A 22,828-nucleotide genomic window follows, 5' to 3' on the forward strand; every position below is an offset into this window, starting at 1 on the left:
TGTAGTGCGAAAGGACTTTCACTAAGGTAAGCTCCCTGAAAAATAAAACTGCAAGAAAACCCAAGCAAAATTGTGAAAAATAAAAATGAAATTTTAAGTGAGTGGGAGGAAAGTAGGAACGGGGGAGTGAAAAGAGAGTGGGAGTCAGTTTTCTCAGAAGTGAACGTTTCGGTGTAGGGGTGGTTCAAATCTGCTCGAAAAAAGAAACTGTGACTGAGGGGGGCAACGTAACAAGAAAAAGCACGAGAAATCGCAAATGAATCGGCACATACTAAAAGGGCCTCAGACCAAGCGATCCAGTTTTGATAAAAACGAAAAACTGTTTCTCAGCGACCCTGGTTTCTCAAAAACTAATTTACCTAGCTAATACTCATGTGACTCAATCCCTTTTAGCATAGATAGTTGAAGCTACTCAATAACATGCGATTTTCGTGCTTAACTCACTTTGCCATTTTGTGTGACTGAAGCCCTTTTAGCATATGCCGAATCAAATAATCTGAAAGGTGATATTAAATTAATAAAGAATTTGTGTATCACGCTGGATCGTTTTTTTCCTTTTCGAGAATATTTCAGTGCTAAATTTGTACACCCTGCCGAATGATTACTACCCGAAGCCGTAATGATCATAAAGGCTGTAAAATCACTCCTTATACCTCCCAGGCGAATATTTAGTTTATTATGTAGAATGATCAACATGAAGACTTATGCTTATATTTAACAGGAATGTTCCTTCCCGTTAAAATATTCGATTAATTTTTACAACCTTGTTTTAGCGGACATCTCTCGTGACAGACATTTTATCACGGAACCGACAGTGTCCGCAGAAGAGAGGTTCGACATATGCAGGGGCTGTACAAGAAAGATGTTCGGAGAGCCAATGCATGTGACAACCGTGCACCAATGAGTGAATAACTTGTACTTCTGAGTTTCCTAGGAACTCGATTTGTCCAGACTCGTTTCTGTTCATTGTAATCAGACAGCTGTCTATGCTTGCTTGTTGTTATGTTCAACTTTCCCTTGAACCGCAGCCCACAGCGCACGAATGTGTATTTCCATTCGCTCGTTTGACATTATTATTATTATTAGTAGTAGTAGTATTAATATGTCTTCAAACGTCCAGATTCAGCATATCTTATCCCTTAAAGGGACGCATGAGTGTAAGTGCCAGTCCCCCAAAGGGAACCTGTCGGCTAAAGTACGGAAATCTGCCAAAAGTGTCCCTGGAATAACAAACCCACTCTGAGAAACCCCAAATAGAGTATGGTCCCAGGATAGGGGACCCTCACCAGGTTTACTTGAGTAAAGAACTGGAAAAAATCCAAAGAATAGCAGCTTGATTTGATCTGGGTGATTTCCGACAAAAGAGTAGAGTGACAAAAATGTTGTAAAGTTTGGGCTGGGAAGACTTGAAAGAAAGAAGACGAGCTGCTCGATTAAGTGGTGCCGGCCCCGTGGTGTAGGGGTAGCGTGCCTGCCTCTTACCCGGAGGTCCCGAGTTCGATTCCCGGCTAGGTCAGGGATTTTTACCTGGACCTGAGGGCTGGTACGAGGTCCACTCAGCCTACGTGATTAGAATTGAGGAGCTATTTGACGGTGAGATACTGGCCCCGGTCTAGAAAGCCAAGAATAACGGCCGAGAGGATTCGTCGTGCTGACCACACGAGACCTCGTAATCTGAAGGCCTTCTGGCTGAGCAGCGGTCGCTCGGTAGGTCAAGGCCCTTCAAGGGCTGTAGTGCAGTGGGGTTTGGTTTTTATTATTATTAATTTCTGAGATAAGAAGCGTTATACGGTCTTTTTGGTCTTGAAATTACTATCATTATACTTTTAAATTACATGAATATTTACTTGAATTTCTTGAGCCTATTTAGCCAATGTTCATCTCCGTTTTCATTGTTCGTATTCCTGATTGCTAGATCACCGAGTTCTCATTTCCCTGTCACTGTCTCATTGTACGCCAATGTCGCCTGGAGCGGTGAGCAGACTTCTTGTGATTGTTGCAGGAGTGGACGGACTACAAGCTGAAGTGGAACCCGGATGACTACGGAGGTGTCGACACTCTGCACGTTCCCTCGGAACACATCTGGCTGCCGGACATCGTTCTCTACAACAAGTACGTATTCAAGTTAAGGGAAATAAAAAAACTGATCAATGGAATACAACCTTCTCAATTATGATAAGTAATAGATACTATTAGTACGGTACAAGAAGGCTCTGTGTAACCATCCCATTTACAGTCTTTAGAAGGACTGAAAACTAAACTGCGCTTTAACACGGTACTAATTGTAATGATAATGAGTGATTACTAGGGCTAGGATTCTGATGATTTTGCATTTTTTGTAAGATTGACACGTTTATTATATATATGTTTCGTGAAAGAATGAATTCAATGATGTCTATTTGTTAAGTGTTTGCATTTTTGCCATCTTTGAGGGATACGGTATTTTTGGGGAAATTTTATTTCAATTTGGTCATTTTTCTACTATTTTCAAGAAAGAAGGATATTTTTTAGTGTTTAGCTATTTTAATTCTGTATTTTACTAGATTTCCGTGTTGAATGTTTTGTTTGATTTCATACAAGCATAACATAGTATATTTTCCAGGAAGCGGATACCCTCTTCCCCTATTACCAAAAATATGCGTATAATGGACCCGCCAATACAAGGAAGTACACTTTTTACCTCTCGCGTAGATAGAAGGCTGAAGCTAGCAATTGAGTTCGTGGTATTTCTTCGAGCCGGAAGTGCTGTTCTATTAGACGCTAAGTTACGATTTGCCTAAAGTGAAGCAAAGCGAGTTTTTTAAACTAAAACAATTTATTTCCCAATGTGGAGAAAGGGTTGTCACCACTGACGGGACAATACTTCACTGCAAATTTTGTGACGTGAGAGTGGCCGCTGTAAATAGTTTACGGTGGAACAACATGTATCGCGTGAGAAACACAAACGTGGTCTACAACGACTTCAGGATGAAGGAACATTACTACACTCATGCTCATAAATTAAGGATAATTGCATATTGTGTGCCACACAACGTGGCACTACACAAAACTGGCGCTAATAGCATAGGCACATAGTGAACACAAACGAAACATATCTGTAAGTCCACGGTATTGGTGATAAGTTGAGAAAACCATCCCAAAACACATGTGCTACAAAACGCCACTGTTTCCAGCGCATGTACCTCGACATCAATATGGGATATGATCACCAAGCACACGTACACAGGTCGCACAACGGATTGGCATATTCTGGATCAGTTGATCGAGCAGCTGCTGGGGTATAGCCTCCCATTCTTGCACCAGTGCCTGTCGGAGCTCCTGAAGTGTCCTAGAGGTTTGAAGACGTGCAGCGATACGTCGACCGGGAGCATCCCAGACGTGCTCGATGGGGTTTAGGTCTGGTGAACAGGCAGGCCACTCCATTCGCCTGATATCGTCTGTTTCACGGTACTCCTCCACGATGGCAGCTCGGTGGGGCCATGCGTTATCATCCATCAGGAGGAAGGTGGGACCCACTGCACCCCTGAAAAGGCGGACATACTGGTGCAAAATGACGTCCCGATACACCTGACCTGTTACAGTTCCTCTGCCAAAGACATGCAGGGGTGTATGTGCTCCAATCATAATCCCACCCCACACCATCAAATCACTACCTCCATACAGGTCCCTTTCAAGGACATTACCTTGCAGGTCTCCGGGGAATTAACCATGTCTGTTCAGTCGTCTGTAGTCGGTGTGTCTGGAGACAAGTGTTCCAGTGGCTGTGGCAAGGTCCCGAGCAAGGCTACCTGCAGTACTCCGTGGCAGTCTGCGGACACTGATGGTGAGATATCGGTCTTCTTGTGTGTTGTACACTGCGGACGTCCCGTACTGTAGCGCCTGGACACCTTTCCTGTCTGCTGGAATCGTTGCCATAATCTTGAAATCACACTTTGTGGAACACGGAGGGCCCGTGCTACGACCTGCTGTGTTTGACCAGCCTCCAGTCGCCCTTTTATTTTACCCCTCATAACGTCATCAATATGTGTTCGTTGAGCCATTTTCACCACACAGTCACAATTAGCACGTCTGAAAACATCTGCACACTTACTCGCTGCACCGTACTCTGACATGCACCAACACACCTCTGCGTATTTGGACTGATGCCAGCGCCACCGTGCGACGTCCGCAGGTCAAATGCACCACATGGTCATACCCCGAGATTTAAAACCACAAATCGCTCACCATAGCGTTGTTTCACCATGTATCAGCATTATCCTTAATTTCTGAGCAGGAGTGTATAACAGAAGCTTCTTGGAGAAACCCATTCATCCTTTCTATCGTTCTTTGAAGAACTGTGTAGGGTGTGTCTTTGTTCCGATATCCCATTGAGTAAATTAAACCACCCTAAACTGTACATTTTCCTAGAGAAGCACATGGGAAAATCTATACCGGATTCTTCTACGTTAAGGCAAATCTATGTTATACGATGCTATGGACAAACTTTGGAAGAAATCTGGAAAAGAGTTGGAATATGGGTATCGATGGACGGGACGACAGACTCTTCAGGACGATATGTATCTAACGTGGTGGTAATGAAAAATGAAATGGCGTATGGTTTTTAGTGCTGGGAGTACCCGAGGACAAGTTCAGCTCGCCAGGTGCAGGTCTTTCGATTTGACGCTCGTAGGCGACCTGCGAGTCGTGATGAGAATGAAATGACGATGAAGACAACACAAAAACCCAGCCCCCGTGCTAGCGAAATTAACCAATGATGGTTAAAATTCCCGACCCTGCCGAGAATCGAATCCGAGACCCCTGTGACCAAAGGCCAGCACGCTAAACATGGTGCTGGACAACGTGGTATAGGAACCCTGGACGAGGATATTCTTGGGGAACACCTTCTACTCTACTGTGAGCATTTACAAAAAGAGAACCACTCAATTCCCCTGTGGGTGGGGGCGGTAGAATAACACCCACGGTATGCCCTGCTTATCGTAAGAGGCGACTAAAAGGCTCTGAACTTTGGAGCGTGGGTTGGCGACCACGGGGCCCTTAGCTGAGCCATGGCATTGCTTCCACTTACTTGTGCCAGGCTCCTCACTTTCATCTATCCTATCCGACCTCTGTTGGTCAACTCTTGTTCCTTTCCGACCCCGATGGTATTACGTATGGAGGCCTAGGGAGTATTTCATTTTCACGCCCTTCGTGGCCCTTGTATTCCTTTGGCCGATACATTCATTTTTCGAAGTGTCGGACCCCTTCCACTTTTCTCTCTGATTAGTGTTACATAGAGGATGGTTGCGCAGTTGTACTCCCTCTTAAAACAATAATCACCGCCACCAGAACCACTCAACAATCAGCAAAGTTCTTGATAAATCGTTGACATTGTTGTGGCCTGATGGCATTCGGCATGACAAAGTGTTGCTCTTAGTAACGGATGCAACCCCTATATAGTCAAGGCGCTAATTCGCTTCGTGCTCTCTACTCTAAAATGGTGTATTTAACTTGTTTGGCCCACGCGTTACATCGGGTCGCGGAGGAGGTTCGCGGTCATTTTCCAGAAGTTGACCAATTGATAGGATATGCGAAATAGGTATTCTTGAAGGTACTCTCTCAAGTTTCAACTTTCAGGTCAGGAGCTCCAGACATTCCACTTCCTCCTGCCATTTTGACAAGATGGGGAACCTGGATGGAAGCCTGCACGTACTAAGCGAGAATTTACAACTGGTGAAACAAATCGTGGATTCATTCGACAGCACTGAAGCCGCATCAACCAAAGCAGCGCAAAAACTTATGGCAGATAGTGAAATTGCAGGGAAACTTGCTGACATAAAATCAAATGTTGGATTTCTTCCTACTGCCTTAACCGCTCTGGAAAAGTTGGAAGTGCCGCTAGTGCAGCAATTACAACTTGTGCTGAAAGTGGTGAATGATTTTGATCGCCCATGTGGCAAAGTGGGACAAGCTGTGTCTGAGAAGCTGAAGAAGGTTTTGGAGAAAAATAAAGGGCATTAGAGAATGTGTTTAATTGCTGAAATTTGTCAGGCGAAACATTTTGTCTTTGTGACGTTAGTGACAGTGATTTAAATTCAAGTGACAGTGTTGTGTCGGTTGAGACAGAAAGGAGCTTTCCTATGTATAAAGCTTTGTTGGATGATAACAGACACCGAGTGCGGTCAGTATCCAGTATTCGGGAGATAGTAGGTTCAAACCCCACTGTCGGCAGCCCTGAAAATGGTTTTCCGTGGTTTCCCATTTTCACACCAGACAAATGCTGGGGCTGTACCTTAATTAAGGTCACGGCCGCTTCCTTCCAACTCCTAGGCCTTTCCTATCATATCTTCGCCATAAGACCTATCTGTGTCGGTGCGACGTAAAACAACTAGCAAAAGAAATAGATTATAGACAATAATTTTCATTTGAAAATCTACACCATGTATTGCTTGTTCATTGCAACTCACACATTTCGGGATTAACAGTTGAGACCTTTATGACTGAAAAATGTATGCTTTGGAAACAAAACCTTCAAAATTCATAACTCGAAAATGTATTACAAAATGTATGTTTTGCCAATATCAATACCTTGAATTCGTTTTGTTACCCCACAAGAATAAAACAATAAAGACATCATGAAAATCAAAGGTATGTTTTTTAAAAATTAGGTCATTTTCTGCATATGTTTAGGTCACAAATGCCTGTTTTATTATGCATTTTTTCAGAATTTTAGGCCATCATAATCTTAGGCCTAGTGATTACATTTATGCATAGCCACATTTTTACCCCGGAATTAACATTAGGTTTGCAATAAAAATAGTTCTTAGACCAATTCATGTAACCACATCAAACAATATTTGAGTAACATGTAACTAATATTTCTCTTCAAATTAAACCTTTAAATGTCGAAATACAAAGTGCCGGATGGGCCAGCCTTTGATAAAGAATTTTCCATGGCACAAATAAAAATAGTAAATCTAAGTTCGTTTGCGAGATTTAGTCCGAACTCAAACACTTATCACCAATGTCGCTGCCCAACAGGGGCTAATTTCGCGTAATACAGCTTCCAAATAGCCTGAAAGACAATGGTCAACGCTATTTCTGGAATACAGACTTTATCAAGTGCCGATTAAATTAATGATAAAGTTCTTGTTCATCTCAAACGCGCCTTCTGACGTATTCTTAAATATATAAAATCTCTTTTATTTGGTATTTATAATCTAATTTATTTGGACCAGACCTAAATTTTATCGGTAGGAGATATGGTTCCTTCACAGTCCATCGACCCCACCCCCCTCCTCCCCAATGCAACATTTCCCAACATTTTGTTTCCTAGACGGTCACGCCCCACTCCACGAGAACATCTGCCATAGACCATTGTATCCCTCTTCCCTTTAACCCATGGCGCGCAGGCCTCTCAAATTCATAATATATACACAATTCTGTTGAGAGCCAAGTGTTTCCCTAGGAACGTCTGTCAATCCGCCAGGTGAGTATCTCATTTATTCTATTTTTCATGTACTCCACCAAATATAAATTGCAGAACTGTAGTAGAGTCCTCTTAGGCACAGAAGATTAAATGCTTTGTATCTCCTCGAATATGGTAAAAATGTTTTTATTCCAAATATACTGAGGGAGCTGCTATAAAAGATTTTTTTTTTTTTGCTGGTTGCTTTACGTCGCACCGACACAGATAGGTATTATGGCGACGATGGGACAGGAAAGGGCTAGGAGTGGGAAGGAAGCGTCCGTGGCCTTAATTAAGGTACAGCCCCAGCATCTGCCTGGTGTGAAAATGGGAAATCACGGAAAACCATTTTCAGAGCTGCCGACAGTGGGGTTCGAACCTATTATCTCCCGAATACTGGATAGTGGCCGCACTTACGGGACTGCAGCTATCGAGCTCGTTTTATAGAAGAATTCATACGACTTAATCATAGAAGAATCCTTATGAATACCATCACCTACTTTTCAGAGTAATGATTTTGAAACATACGTATAATTAATTTGTGGTCTCGGGACTCTATATTATTACAATAATACCGTATATTTTAGATAAACAATGCGCTATAATTTAGTCTCAAGTAATATAGAGTAGATAGAAGTAGAATCTAAGTTGGATCAGTGGAGGTGTATTCGCTGTAGTCATCTCCCCATAATCCAGGAACTTACTCCTGTCACACAGCTTCTGTTTTCTTTCACATTCACTTTTATGAATATATCTGGAAGATGCTTGAATAAAGCATCATCTGTAAAGAAGTGTCAGCATGTCATTTTATAAAGACTCAGCTCAACAATGATGTAGTCTGCAATACTAAAACTATCCCCTGTTGTTAATCATAATGGGGCAACTAGTGTCTTTTGCAACACCCGTCCGTAATTTATGCATTAATGTATTGTTATTACAGCCCTTTGTAATAAAAACTAATGAACGAAGTTTGAAGTATTCGTATCTTTCATTCCATAGATACAATACATTAACTAATGATTTAACAGTAGGTAACAAAATGATTCTAAATCGGTCGTTCAAATGGCCATAGACAGTCTTGAAAAGGATCCAATTATTATTATTATTATTTCATAATCAATGAAAACATACATCGCCATAGTAACTAACATCAATAAATGCGTATAATTAGGTTTACACCTACCTGTTCATTGAAAAAGCCACATGTAAGTGCAGAAGAAAAGCTTGACACCGTAAATACTGCTAATGATTTTACACGAACACGTTTGAAGTAGTATAAAATATTGATAACATAAGCTCGATGTGACACTATGTGCAGCTTGTGATGCAAGAGCTCACGTCAATCCACCAATCATTGATCAGTGTGGATACCTTCTGACAGCACCATACATTGACCTGTTGCTGTTTTACTAGTTTACGACTAGCCCAACCAACACGCGATAAATTAAGCAGATAAATACAATTTAAATAAGAACGAAAGATGACAGCAAAAATCTGAGAGAACATCAGTGAAGCTGCACAACCATAAAGCACGTTGTCCGTACATTTTTCAACAGCTCAAAGTGTAGTATTAAATTTTCATTTTCTCGGGAGTAAGCACTAAAATAGTGACTATCAATTTGTTATTGTCGTAGATAATGTGGCTATAGATCTAACAGGCAGCGAAACTTCCCATGATGATAAGTGTTGGGCTAATCAGTTAAATATGTCATACTTTCGATCAGACTGCTATTTCTCAATTACTAGTAAGTAGCTGAAAACTTCAATGGTGCGGAATCAGCACTTTATGAGATTGAAAAAATGTCATTGTTGGCACGAAATAAACTGAAGAGTCGTTTTATGAAATTACAGACCAATATCGTTCGTTTAATTTGAAGAAGAAATTGACATGGTTATAATGCACTGGACGTCTTGCAAAAGCCAACACAACAACACACCTGACAACTTGGGAACAGAAGGACAATGACTAATCGACAGCGGCACAGAGATCGCTTTATTAGATAGAACGTTGTTATTATTATTATTATTATTATTATTATTATTATTATTATTATAGGGACTGATTTGTTGTGTTATTACAATGTTTGTCTATCCCTTAGTCCCGCTTCCTGATACGGGGTCGAAGATGAGGTGAGATGAATTTAAATGGCGTGTTTTTACGGCCGGATGCCCTTCATGACGCCACCCTCACTTGAAGAGGTAATGAAGATGAATTGAATGATGGTGGATGAAATTGGGTAACGATCTTGAAGGAATTGACTGTGATCTTTTGAATAGGAACAGTCTCATCATTTTTCTGAAGTGAAAAATAGGAAACCATAGACAGTCGATGGTGGGCTTCGAACCCACTTGTCTCCCGAGTGCAGAATTTTGGCTCTATAGCCGTAAGGAGTTAACACGCGCGGCTACTCCGCTCAGTTGTTGTGTTATTACTAGAAGAAGGGGAGGAAGTAGTAGTAGTAGTAGTAGTAGTAGTAGTAGTAGTAGTAGTAGTAGTAGTAAGAGTAATGTGAACCCTAAACAGAAATCTCCCTTAAATTTATGTTTCGCATCTGGGTGGAAGTTATTGAAGCACTCATTAACTGTATGAACAGCATAGCCGATGATGGTGACTATAAATCGTGAACGAAGGATATAAATGTAGCAGAGCAGCCAGAGCTGTCAGGTTAGGTGGTGACCTGAGATCACTTGGCAGTGGGGCGCGCGTTCCTCATGAGTGCTCACTCAGCTGGAAGATATAAATAGTGAATAGAGTCTAGCTTGGCCCAGCTACAAGCCGCTGAATTATGGATTGGCTCCCGCTTTGTGCGTGCCAAGTCAGTGCTAGAGGTGACGCAGCACTGATAATGTCCAAGCCTCATAAAGAGCAAGGTGCATTCCGAGACATGTCATCAAAGCTTGCCGTTCAAGAGATCACCTCCGGAGTAAATGACAGGAGGCCCGCAACTACGACGAGCAGAATTATATTATGCGTTTGGTATTCCAGAACGAGATTTGACTGGTCGATTATACCATATGTAAATCATGGAGCAAAACTGATGTCCGGTTCACGCAAATTGCGAAGTAGAGAAAAAAACTTCCAAAATGTTGAGGGACATTGAGGCTAGTCCCTTCCCACTTTCCCAGTCTTCGGACTGTCAGATTTCCTGCGGAACCTGATGTGTCTGACTTTGCTTCAATATTATTTAGCTTTCGTATTATTATTATTATTATTATTATCATTATTATTATTATTATTATTTATCTACTTGGTTTCTTATCTTAAGAAGCCGGTCCCGTGGTGTAGGGGTAGCGTGCCTGCCTCTTAACAGGAGTCCCCGCGTTCGATTCCCGGCCAGGTCAGGAATTTTTACCAGGACCTGAGCGCTGGTTCGAGGTCCACTCAGCCTACGTGATTAGAATTGAGGAGCTATCTGACGGTGAGATAGCGTCCCCGGTCTTGAAAGCTAAAAATAACGGCCGAGAGGATTCGTCGTGCTGACCACACGACACTACGTAATTTGCAGGCCTTTGGGCTGAGCAACGGTCGCTTGGCAGGCCAAGGCTCTTCATGCCATGGGGTTTGCCTTTTTTCTTCTTTTAAGTCAGATAGGTAATTTTATAAAAAATCGTTAAAGCTTTATCTGACAGTAAAAATCTTTTGCATATAATTATATCACTTACTAAGAGTGCATCCTCCGAGGTAAACACTTTTATTGTTCATCATTTTATTGAAAACATACAGAATTGTGTTTCATCTTCATACCAAACCACTGCTGTTAGTAACGATATCTTTCGCTCTTTCACAAATCCTTCCCCAAGTTCAATTCAAAATAAATTCGTAGTAATCGTACCCACCGTGCTGTCCCACTGGAATCACTACAATGAGCCATGGAGTTGAACTCTAAGTCGGTGGCGATTAAACGTCACTTGACTCCTCATTTGTGCCCGCCCCCAATCACACACACACACACACACACACACACACACACACACACACACATCTTTCCTCTCGCAACTCCATTGGGTATATTCAGTGCAGAATATACGCATGCCCCTCGCAAACCCATAACGAGCCAAAAAAGAAAGGTCGTTCTGATCCAGAATGTAAGCACGTCCTCCTAATTGCTAGCTTTGACAACTTATACTTGGTTAGTCCCAAACTACATCAATTGATCCCAAATTAGTGTCAAAATAGAGCTATATGGAAACTAACTGTGCTGCTTAAAAGTCTCAGAATCAACATGATCATTTTGGGGTGTTCTGAGGACCGAGACAATATTCTCCCATGTTTGCCCAACAGCACATTAATAACTTACTGAAGTTTGTCTTTTCTCCGTTCTGGGAGAATATTATTTTAATTAATTTATCAAATTTTAAATACACTTTGTTCCACTTTCTCCGTAAATAGATGTTGCCTAGATTGATAGGGTTTACATTAAGAATGCTTAGTGGAATAATATTTTAAAACGAACATAATAAAATAACAGTTACAATTAACAATAACACGCTTCAAACATCACAAATTTAGATCATAAATTGGCTCATTTGTGAAGCACATTATTGCCTACTATGATTGTAAACTACTTCAATACGGCCATTTGCTAGAAAGTGATATTTCGTATTGTCTTAAACGAAACGTTCAAATTATCCACTGCAATTAGACGGTTTACTTAGTTCTCAGCACGTTCCAACATTGTGTGACAGACTCCACAATTCATTCATGAAGGGTTGATATAGGATAACAATCAAAATTCTCACTGATGTCATTTGAAGTTGGCAGCTACGCTTTAGCGAGGCTGAGTGGCTTAGACGGTACAAACGTTCGTATAAAATTACCCAGAAACTTCATAGCATGGCGTGTTCACCATACTGAAATACAAGAATATCACCGAACATATTATTGGGTGTCAAATTAACAAAATTCTCTCTCTACTTATAAAGACCGGTTTCGCTGGAATATTACTGACGATAGATTTAACTACAATGGTGTTATCCATGGATGAAAATTGAACGTGACAGTTGTCCAAGTGACATCAATGTACAATTGTAATCTGCACGTGAGGCTATATTATTATTATTATTATTATTATTATTATTATTATTATTATTAAATACTAGCTGTGTTACCTGTCGTTGACGGGTTACAGAACAACTCCCAACTACAGAGTTAGCAGCAAAAGCTAATTCGACACCAATCTGTTGACATGAATGAAATGAACACAGTCAAAGTTAATAGAGGGTAAGAAGTAACCGAGAGATATAAAAGTGTGTATGTTTTATTGTATATTTGTTTAATTCTCGAAGTTGGTATTTGTTTCCTTATTGCTTGTCCAAGTAAATGACCACAGGCGAAGAGGGAGATCTGTATTCCTCTTTTTCTTCCGTCGTGCCTCAAGTAGCAATTTGGGAATCTTTATTGCGAAGTTGAACCTTGAGACCAAATTAATGTTATCCCACAACGTTTTTAGAGCAGTATGTACATTACGTTGCGAGACAGATGATATCTCTACATCTCGGAATGGACCAGCACAATCATAATGGCTGCGCTCAGCCAAGCCGTTAACGGAGGAAAGTACAGATCAAAGGTAGATGCGTTCTATTCGAACTTCGTGAGCACATCGTTTATTACTGCCCAGCTTGTTATCAGAATGAAATCCTTGTAAAAGGTACCTTAAGTACACAGTTCATAAAAATAGGGAAACATGTTTTGTAACGTCAGGTATGTGAACGTTAAATTGGTAGATGGGGTCCCAATGGTCGTACAACACTCCTTGAGACATTAGCTATTCAGGGTATGTCAAATCGATCTTATATTCCATCTGTAGGCGTAGCCATGCAATAAGATGTTAGGTGACTCCTCAAAACAAAGTGAATAGCGGTATGTCCCTGTGTCGTTGTGAGGCACACAGACTACTGAGGACATTTGAGTACGTTTTACGTAAACCAGCACATCCCATGAGACATCTTAACGAGGTTCAAGTCGCAAGGGCCGTCACTTTGATCCAGGAAGGATAGACTTTTCGTCGTGTTGCTGTGGATCTCCATATCTCTCTGTCAGTTATTCACCGCTTGTGGAATCGCTACAATGAGACAGGCCATTTCACAAGGAGGGTTGAACAAGGTCGTGGACGCATGACAGCCCCACAGGATGACCGCCATCTGACCATCTGTGCGTTGCGGCTTCGTTCAGCAACTTCCAGAGAACTGCAACAAGACCTCAAGAGGGTCACTGGAGTCACGGTGTCAGACCAGACAGTAATGAACAGGTTAAGAGAAGTGTTCTTACGACCCAGACGTCGTGTTCGAGTGTCCCGCTTAACGCAGCAATATCGCGCAGCTTGCCTTCTCTTTGCACGTACCCACGTCAACTGGCAACTTCGCCAATGGAGACCTGCGTTGTTCACAGACGAGTCCAGATTTCCCCAAACACAACGTGATGGTCGTCAACGTGTATAGAGACGCCGTGGCGAGCCGTACATGCCAAATGCTGTCCAGGAAGGCGATCGATTCGGACAAGGTTCTGTGATGGTGTGAGGTGGCATCAGTATTGATGGCCGTTCATATCTTGTCGTCGTCTGTGGTAATCTTACCGCTGCGGGAAATATCGAGCAGATACTTCTACAGCATATGTTGGTTGCTGCATACAGTGTTGGCCCTGAATTCGTACTCATTCACGACAATGCCAGGGCTTATGCAGCGCGCATCACCAGAGCTGTCTTGTGAGAATTGGACATTCAAGATGTGGAATGGCCATCAGTGAGTCCCGACCTTAATCCCATCGAGCATGTGTGGGATAGGCTTGACAGAAATGTTCGTGAGCTTCATGTTCCACCACAGACTCTCCGAGACCTCGAACAGGCTCTCATTGAAGAATGGGACCTGATACCGCAACATGACCTCCGTCGACTTATACGGAGCATGCCACGTAGGTGCCAAGCTGTCATAAATGCTTGTGGATGACATACACCATACTAAAGCTCTCCAACTGTGATAAAAATCAACCCTGGAGGACTGTTATCACTTTGATTTTCCCCTATTTGGACATTGCCTTTTGTGTTGTGTTCTGAAAATCAACGCGAACCCATCGATGTTCTTTTATTTACTTCAACGGTAAAGAATAAGGGTTTAGTTGGTAATATACGTAGGTGTCAGGTATTGTTCTTTGGAGCATGGCATACGTTCAAAAACATTTACCCTAATTTTTTGAACTGTGTACATTTTAAGTGAACAAGGACTTCTACATACGATCATTACATCAGTTCTTATATTTCGTTTTGTAAGTGTATTTTTGTCTATTTCGTAAAGTTTACAATGTCAGAACTAACGTGATAATGAGAGTTTAAAACTTTAATGTGTTTAAGAGTTTAGCTAGCTTGGTATAAACTAAATTAATGTTTCATAAGAAATTCGTAATAAAAGGTCCGAATACAGTCTTAAACACATTTTGGTGCCAGTCTTCCAGTTGTTGTCTTAGAGAACGTCGAATATGTTGTTAATTAATTCTTCGTTCGTTTCTTCACTCCCGAAGAAAAGTTACGGAGCCTGAGATAAGGGGAATTCTGCACCTGTGCCATTAGATAATGAGCAGATGCCACTATTTTACTCTCCTTTCAATTTTGTTATTCAGTCTAGACGCAGATTGACTTTACGAAGGCGGAAATTCACACATTCTCAATCTAAACATTGATCAAAGCAGGTTTAACATGTTTATTCCCGAAGCGTATGGCAGTAGTGCGAAGTACGGTAAGGCTGAAATTAATCGAGTATGTCTGTCTGCCTGTTTGCATTATTATTATTATTATTATTATTATTATTATTATTATTATTATTATTATTATTATTATTATTATTATTATTATTATTATTATTATTATTATTATTTGTATCAATTTAGGAAGGCTCGGCTTGTGCCGGTAACATAATGGGCTGACTCGGCCTAAGCAAGGAGTCACCCTCTTGATTATGAAACTACAGGTACATATATGTACAAATATTTACAACATAAATAATTACAACATATACATTTATACAATAAATACAAACAACTTCAGACTTCTTATGTCCCCGTTTTGGGAATCTGTTCTTCAGTATTACTGGAACTGCGGCCTGCAACTTCATGCTGTTTGGCGTGAGTCAGAGGAAAAGTCGTTCTTAGGAACTTTCTCACAATGTGGCAAGTGCTCAGGAGGGTGGCTTTCTGTAATTCTACGTATGTGTGATGATGCAGGTTTAATGCGGCCAGAGAGCTGTGCAAGCATTTTGGAATAACACCGGTACATGATATTACTATTGGAACTGTGGTGACTGATTCTAGTTTCCACAGGCGTTGTATTTCTGTTGCCAGTTCTGTGTATTTTGATATCTTTGTGGCTATTGTTGTTTGCAGATTGGAGGTATTTGGACAAGCAATTTCTATAAGGGATGCGGATCTTTTTGATTTATCGATTAGAATAATATCTGGCCTATTGTTGCTGAGCGTGACATCGGTTATGACTTCTCGGTCCCATAGTAGTTTATATGAAGAGTTTTCGAGAATGGGTGGAGGTGTATATTTCCAATATGCAGTTGATGACTGAAGAAATCCACATTTTACAAAAAGTTTCAGGTGAATGATTTTTGCTACCTGATCATGTCAGTGCTTATAATCGGTGTTGGCCAAGTGTGGGCAACCAGAGATGACGTGCTGTATGCTCTCTGTAGTTCTGGCCCTGTGTTTGATTTACGGCCTTGTAGGAGTTTCTAAACTACATTGGCTACTTCCTCTAGTTTAGGGAATGGGTGTTTGTGTGCCATCTGGAGCCCCAACAAAGTATGCCATCAACAAGGAAGGCAAGATTCCTCTGGAGGCCATATTCTATTATTATTATTATTATTATTATTATTATTATTATTATTATTATTATTATTATTATTATTATTATTGATACGGGATTTCAGTTCTTTACAGAGGTGTAAGAAGCGGCTGAAGTGAATAGGTGGACAAGGAATTAACTAGAGCATAACTTAACACAACAATTTTGAAATTTTATTTGTTTCCTTTTTAGTTTAAAATTGGTAAATAGAAAATTTGATCTCGTCGGCTCCAACAACATTGACTTAAAGTCCAGAAAATCAAGTACAAATGCTAATTTACACAGAAAAGAGCTGAATTTTTCTTGGCAGGTACCAAATTTACAAGAGAACTATTTGCTCCTATCCTGCACACAGCGGGGGAGCCTTCGCTCCAACTATATCATCGTCCAGTCTCTCAGAGGCATCCGTTTCTAATTGCGCACTTCCAACCTCGCTTGCTCTTAATTACACAAGATTATTGCTCAACAGTTTATAACTTTCTGTCCCTCAAGGAAACTTCACACTAGACTCATTTCTACACACCACAATCAATTTATAGGAGCAAGAGAGCCCATACTAAATGGCCTTAATATAAAAAGAAAAGGTTGGTTGTAGTCGCCCATAAACAAAACACTTGAACACCTGTTAGAAAAGCTTAAAACCCTAAGGGGTCTTCTGGCCCAAAAATACAGAGGCTAAGCCTATTCTACACCAGGGTAACTAAATGTGAAATATTAAATCCCAAAAGAGTGTTAAGAATTTTACAGGCTTACAAACTTTAGTCACCCCACACCAAGTTGACTCGGAATCAACAGAGGGAAATCACTCGTTGTTCCCTTACAACACATATTTCCCGGTAGGGAAAAGAACAGAATCCTCAGACTGGCCGAAAATACTACCCTTAAATCACCAGGATTAGAAATTTACATGAAATAAAAGAGCTATCTGCAGGAGCTATCACATGTTTATGAAAATTCTGACATTACCTTGCTTTGCAAGGCCTTTGAAAAGCCGCCCGCGTCCCCTGTACCCATAGAACACACCGCACTCAAATACCTGGAGAAGGATGAAGACAATACTGCCCTAAAGGAACCAGCTTTTCTAGTATTTTTGAGGGGGAAGATTCCAAAACTCTTTCCTGATAGGCCGGATTTCAGTTCACACACTCGATTTTAATTGGCTAGAGGAAATATTTACAAAATTGTGATAGGTTGACTGATATTGCAGAAGGAACCAGCAGAAGTGTTGACAACTTTGATACATAAACAAAACAATCTTCAAAAACTAATGTTAGACAATGGTAAAAATCAATTTTTCCTTAAGAATTAATTATCGCTGATCCCGCTGGAAGGCTACTTAGACCGATGGGAGAGATATCAAACAGTTGAAAACCAAACTATCTTGTACTACATCAGTTAAAGGTAGATTACCTAGATGGCCTTATAGAAGGCACGCAGTTTGACTGGCTGGAGAAGGTGTACCCTAGATACAATTATCATTGGTTGGCATGCTAGTCTGTGGTCCAAGAGGCCCTGTGTTTGATTTACAGCCGTGTAGGAGGTTATAACCTTCATTGGCTACTTCCTCCGGTTTAGGGAATGGGTGTTTGTGTCCAGTCTGGAGCCCCAGCTAAGTATCCCATCAACAAGGAAGGCAAGAATCCTCCGGAGGCCACACGCTATTATTATTATTATTATTATTATTATTATTATTATTATTATTGTGATTTCTGTGGAGCAGAGGGAGAAAGAAGTGGAAGGGGCGAATGGCTGGTCAAAGTATAAACCAAAGTTTATATTTTGTCAACAATATCTACTGAAAATGTATTTTCTTTATTTTCTTACTAGAGGGTTATTTCAGAGTAACAACAAAAGTGTAATATGTGAGACATAGAACAATATGAGCTTATAATCTCGGTAAATTACAATAAGGGGAGTAATGACCCCATATCTTACAAGTCTTAAAGAGGAGATTAGACCAACAGGTCTTCAAATTTACAAAGTTTTAGAAATAGACGAGCCTTTATAATTTAGGTCCCGTAGTAGAGGGAACTTAGAACATTACTCAATAACTGACAACTTTAAAGTTCTAACACTGCCTAGATAAACCTGCTTTTTGCTACACGTCGCACCGACACAGATACGTCTTATGGCGACGATGGGATAGGAAAGGTCTAGGAATGGGAAGGAAGCGACCGTGGCCTTAATTAAGGTACAGCCCCAGCATTTGCCTGGTGTGAAAATGGAAAACCACGGAAAACCGTCTTCAGGGCTGCCGACAGTGGGGTTCGAACCTACTATCTCCCGATTACTGGATACTGGCCGCACTTAAGCGACTGCAGCTATCGAGCTCGGTAGATAAACCTTCATTTTAAGTTAAATTCAAAGGAGAAATCCCTACATTAAAGTTAAAATAAACGCAGGTTGACCTAACCGTTACATGCTAAAAGGGAACGCTGGAATCTTCCCTTCATTCAGCCGCAGATAATTCACACATAGATGAAATTCTGCCTTTACCTGGTGATGCCATCTTTTCACGCCAGCCCCCGACTCAGCATCTCCCGAAAGAGACCTCCTCAGATGCGAAGAACCCTCAAAGATGCAAACAGACGTCTTAGCTACTACTGAAATGTTTTCATTCCTTCCCTGAAGAGGGAGGCGAGCTTCGTATACGGTGTCGCCGTCTCTCAGACCCAGAGATTTTTTGCGCTGAAACAGTGTTGCCAACTTAGCGGATATTACGCTAAATTTGGCGGAATTAGAAGACTGGCGGCGGAGAAATATATCATTTAGCGGACAGCGGATTTTTTGGGCGAATTCTAGACTTATTATAGCGGAATTTAGTGTTTTATCCATGTTACGTTTTTTAAAAATCTGTACTCCAGTCTGTCTCCGAGCTATTCCGTATTTCTTATCAGGAGCTAGCAGTTACATGAGGAAAACATGTTATATGGATTTGATGTTATGAGATCATGGTATCATAAATTTGTAATGCGTGGGGAAAGAATACTTATATCTTAGTTGACGAATGACGACAGATAATGAAACTTTGAGAGAGTAGCATTTATATTTATGCTATGAAGGAAGACCGTTTAATGAACTGGCCTATTCTGTGTGTGGGCCTTGAGGTAGGGGATTCACCTAGTTTGCACCCGGCAGTGAAACGCCTACAATAGATAAATAAAAATAAAAAAGTTTTAGCTCGCCGGCTCGCAGGCAAGGGGTTAATCCCAGTGAAACTCACAGATCAGATGAGTGCAGACATTTACTTTTATTATTATTATTATTATTATTATTATTATTATTATTATTATTATTATTATTATTATTATTATTATTATTATTATTATTATTATTATTATTATTTCCGGCTCCATGGCTAAATGGTTAGCGTGCTGGCCTTTGGTCACAGGGGTCGATTCACGGCAGGGTCGAGAATTTTAACCATCATTGGTTAATTTCTCTGGGGCTGGATGTATGTATCGTCTTCATCATCATTTCATCATCACGACACGCAGGTCGCCTACGAGAGTCAAATCAAAAGACCTGAACCTGCCGAGCTGAACATGTCACTAAAAGCCATACGCCATTTCATTTTATTATTATTATTATTATTATTATTATTATTATTATTATTATTATTATTATTATTATTATTATTATTATTATTATTATTATTATTATTGCTCATTATTTGAGATCGAATTTCTTGGCGGAATTTTAGCGGATTTTTGGTAGTATTTAGCGGATCTTGAAAATATAAGTTGGCAACACTGCGCTGAAACCGGGCGAGTTGGCCGTGCGGTTAGGAGCGCGCAGGTGTGAGCTCGCATCCAGGAGATAGTGGGTTCGAATCCCACTGTCGGCAGCCCTGAAGATGGTTTTCCCTTGTTTCCCATTTTGACACCAGGCAAATGCTGGGGCTGTACCTTAATTTACGCCACGACCGCTTCCTTCCTATTCCTGGGCTTTTCCCGTCCCATCGTCGCCATAAGACCTACCTGTGTCGGTGCGACGTAAAGCAAAATAGTGTTGCACTGAAGGAGATGTGCCGTGAAGGTGAGAGGGTTGCGGCCGTGGCCTATACTAGGAACTGTCCCGGCATTCGCCTTAGTGCAAGAGAATGGAAAACCACGGAAAACGATTCGCAGGACAGCCGACGGTGGGGACCACTCCCTCTCCGTCTCCCGAATTCAGAGGCGTAGAGTCACGTCAGAGCCGCGGCCACCCCTCTTCTGTTCGGTTGGTCGATCGGAGTTCAGAGCCGTCGGACCTACCTAAGCCCACTCTTCATCCTCCGGTCTTAGTTCAAAAACTCTGTATTTATAGAGAGCTGACGGAAAGTTGAACAATGATGCAATGTCTTTTCTCACTGGTGGAATTTAATGCGATAGGGCAGATATAAATTGGTTAATAAACCTTAGTGGTAAATGAAATAGCGTATGGCTTTTAGTGTCGGGGTGTGTCCGAGGACTTCGGCTCGCCAGGTGCAGGTCTTTTGATTTGACTCCCGTAGGTGACCTGCGTGTCGTGATGAGGATGAAATGATGACAAAGACGACACATACACCCAGTCGCCGTGTCAGAGGAATCAACCAATTATGATTAAAATTCCCGACCCTGCCGGGAATCAAACACGGGACCCCTGGTATCAAAGGTCAGCAGGCTAACCATTTAGCCATGGAGCCGAACAGGACAGTGGTAATAACCCCAAAATAAATACTCAACTGAAGAGCGATCAGGTTACTAAACCTCAAAACATAAACATTCTCGATAATTCCTTACAGTGCATAACACAATGTAACACTAGACAATTGCTGCTAGAGAACTCTAATCGAAAAACATAGAACTTCTTGGATTTAAATAGTTCAAAGACTTCTTAATAGGTAACAGTGGTAGTTTAAACTTGCGAATTGACCTAAGTAATGGTACAATTATTATTACTAACCGGACATGAATGACGTAAAGTGGCCTGTTACGGTCTCATTCCATGTTTTTTACTGATCATTCAGAAGTTCGAGTTCTTCTGGGCAGATAGCCCAATATCTGATTGAATTCTTCCCCTAGATATTGTGTTTATATGACCTTTCCAATTCCTTCTGAATTTTCCTACGTAGAGTAATCTCGATGTAACAATACGAGCGGACAGAAAAAATGTTGTGGACGGAGTCATCGCTATGAAAAGAGATTTACAATAACACGTTCTCATGTCAATTAGTGAACACTGACTTCTTCTTCTCTTCAGCTTTTCCCACACCTGTGGGGTCGCGGGTGCGAATCGTGTCGCACATGTAGATTGGGCCCCATTTTATGGCCGGATGCCCTTCCTGAGGCCAACGCTATGTGGAGGCGTGTAGCTAATCACTATTGTGTGTTTCTTTGGTTGTTGGTAGTGTGGTGTGTTGTCTGAATATGCAGAGAAAAATATTGGGACAACCATCAACACTCAGTGCCCGAGGCAGAAGAATTAATGAGATAAGATTAAATCCGCGACCCAGCCGGAAATTGAACCTGGGATCCTTTGAACTGAAGGCCTCAATGCTGACCATTCAGCCATGGAACCGGACAATTAGTGAACGCTATAAACACTACAACATCTGGACATTAAATTACACTAACTACTCTCCAACATCATATCATTTAATTCCCTCTAATATGAGGTTTGAGATGTCAGAAACACACAAAATGTACGAAATAACAATACCTCACCTATGTCTATTAGAGTAAATTCATATTGACCAGTTAATTTTTATTTATCACGCATAATTGTTATTCATACTATGCAGAACTCAACCACTGAACTTCTTAATCTGTTTACCCTCCAGGGTTGGTTTTTCTGTCGGCTTCAATGAGGGATCCCACCTCTACCGCCTCAAGGGCAGTGTCCTGGAGCGTGAAACATTAGATCGGGGGTACAACTGGGGAGAATGTCCAGTACCTCACCCAGGTGGCCTCACCTGCTATGTCGAACAGGGGCCTTGCGGGGGAATGGGAAGATTGGAAGGGATAACAAGGAAGAGGGAAGGAAGCGGCCGTGGCCTTTAGGTACCATACCAGCATTTGCCTTGAGGAGAAGTGGGGAAACCACGGAAAACCTTTTCCAGAATGGCTGAGGTGGGAATCGAACACACCTCTACTCATTTGACGTCCTGAGGCCGAGTGGATCCCGTTCCAGCCTTCGTACCACCTTTCAAATATCGTGGCAGAGCCGGAAATCGAGGCTGGGCCTCCAGGGGTGGCAGCTAATCACACTAACCACTACACCACAGAGGCGGACAACCACTGAACTACCGCAGTTAAAGATATCTGAAATGGCAGTCTGTTTCACATTCCTCCTCATGGACAGGGAAGCGCGCAAGGACCTAATTGCATCGAGATTCAATGCTACAGTTACAACAGTCATTGTACCGCACGACAACGTTTCAAAACTAGACAATGAAGGGACTATAGTTTTTACCTAGAACTACAGTACCTGCCGTTTAAATCTTTCTGGTATGTGCACTACCTACCTAGATATTCTTGGATTTCCGTAGCTGTCGAGGTCACAGAGTAGCTCAACAAAGCCACCCTTT

At 41.4% G+C, this 22,828-nt stretch overlaps 1 protein-coding gene across 1 annotated transcript in view; it reads left to right on the forward strand.

Moving 5' to 3' along the window:
• Positions 1-22,828, forward strand: part of nAChRalpha1 (nicotinic acetylcholine receptor alpha1) — a 618,172-nt gene that overhangs the window by 558,014 nt on the left and 37,330 nt on the right. The window contains exon 3 of the mRNA XM_068228366.1: positions 2,003-2,112. Within this exon, the coding sequence (XP_068084467.1) occupies positions 2,003-2,112 (110 nt within the window). The remainder of the gene's footprint in view (positions 1-2,002; positions 2,113-22,828) is intronic.

This window comes from Anabrus simplex, chromosome 1 (assembly GCF_040414725.1).
Source record: "Anabrus simplex isolate iqAnaSimp1 chromosome 1, ASM4041472v1, whole genome shotgun sequence".
Classification (NCBI taxonomy): domain Eukaryota; kingdom Metazoa; phylum Arthropoda; class Insecta; order Orthoptera; family Tettigoniidae; genus Anabrus; species Anabrus simplex.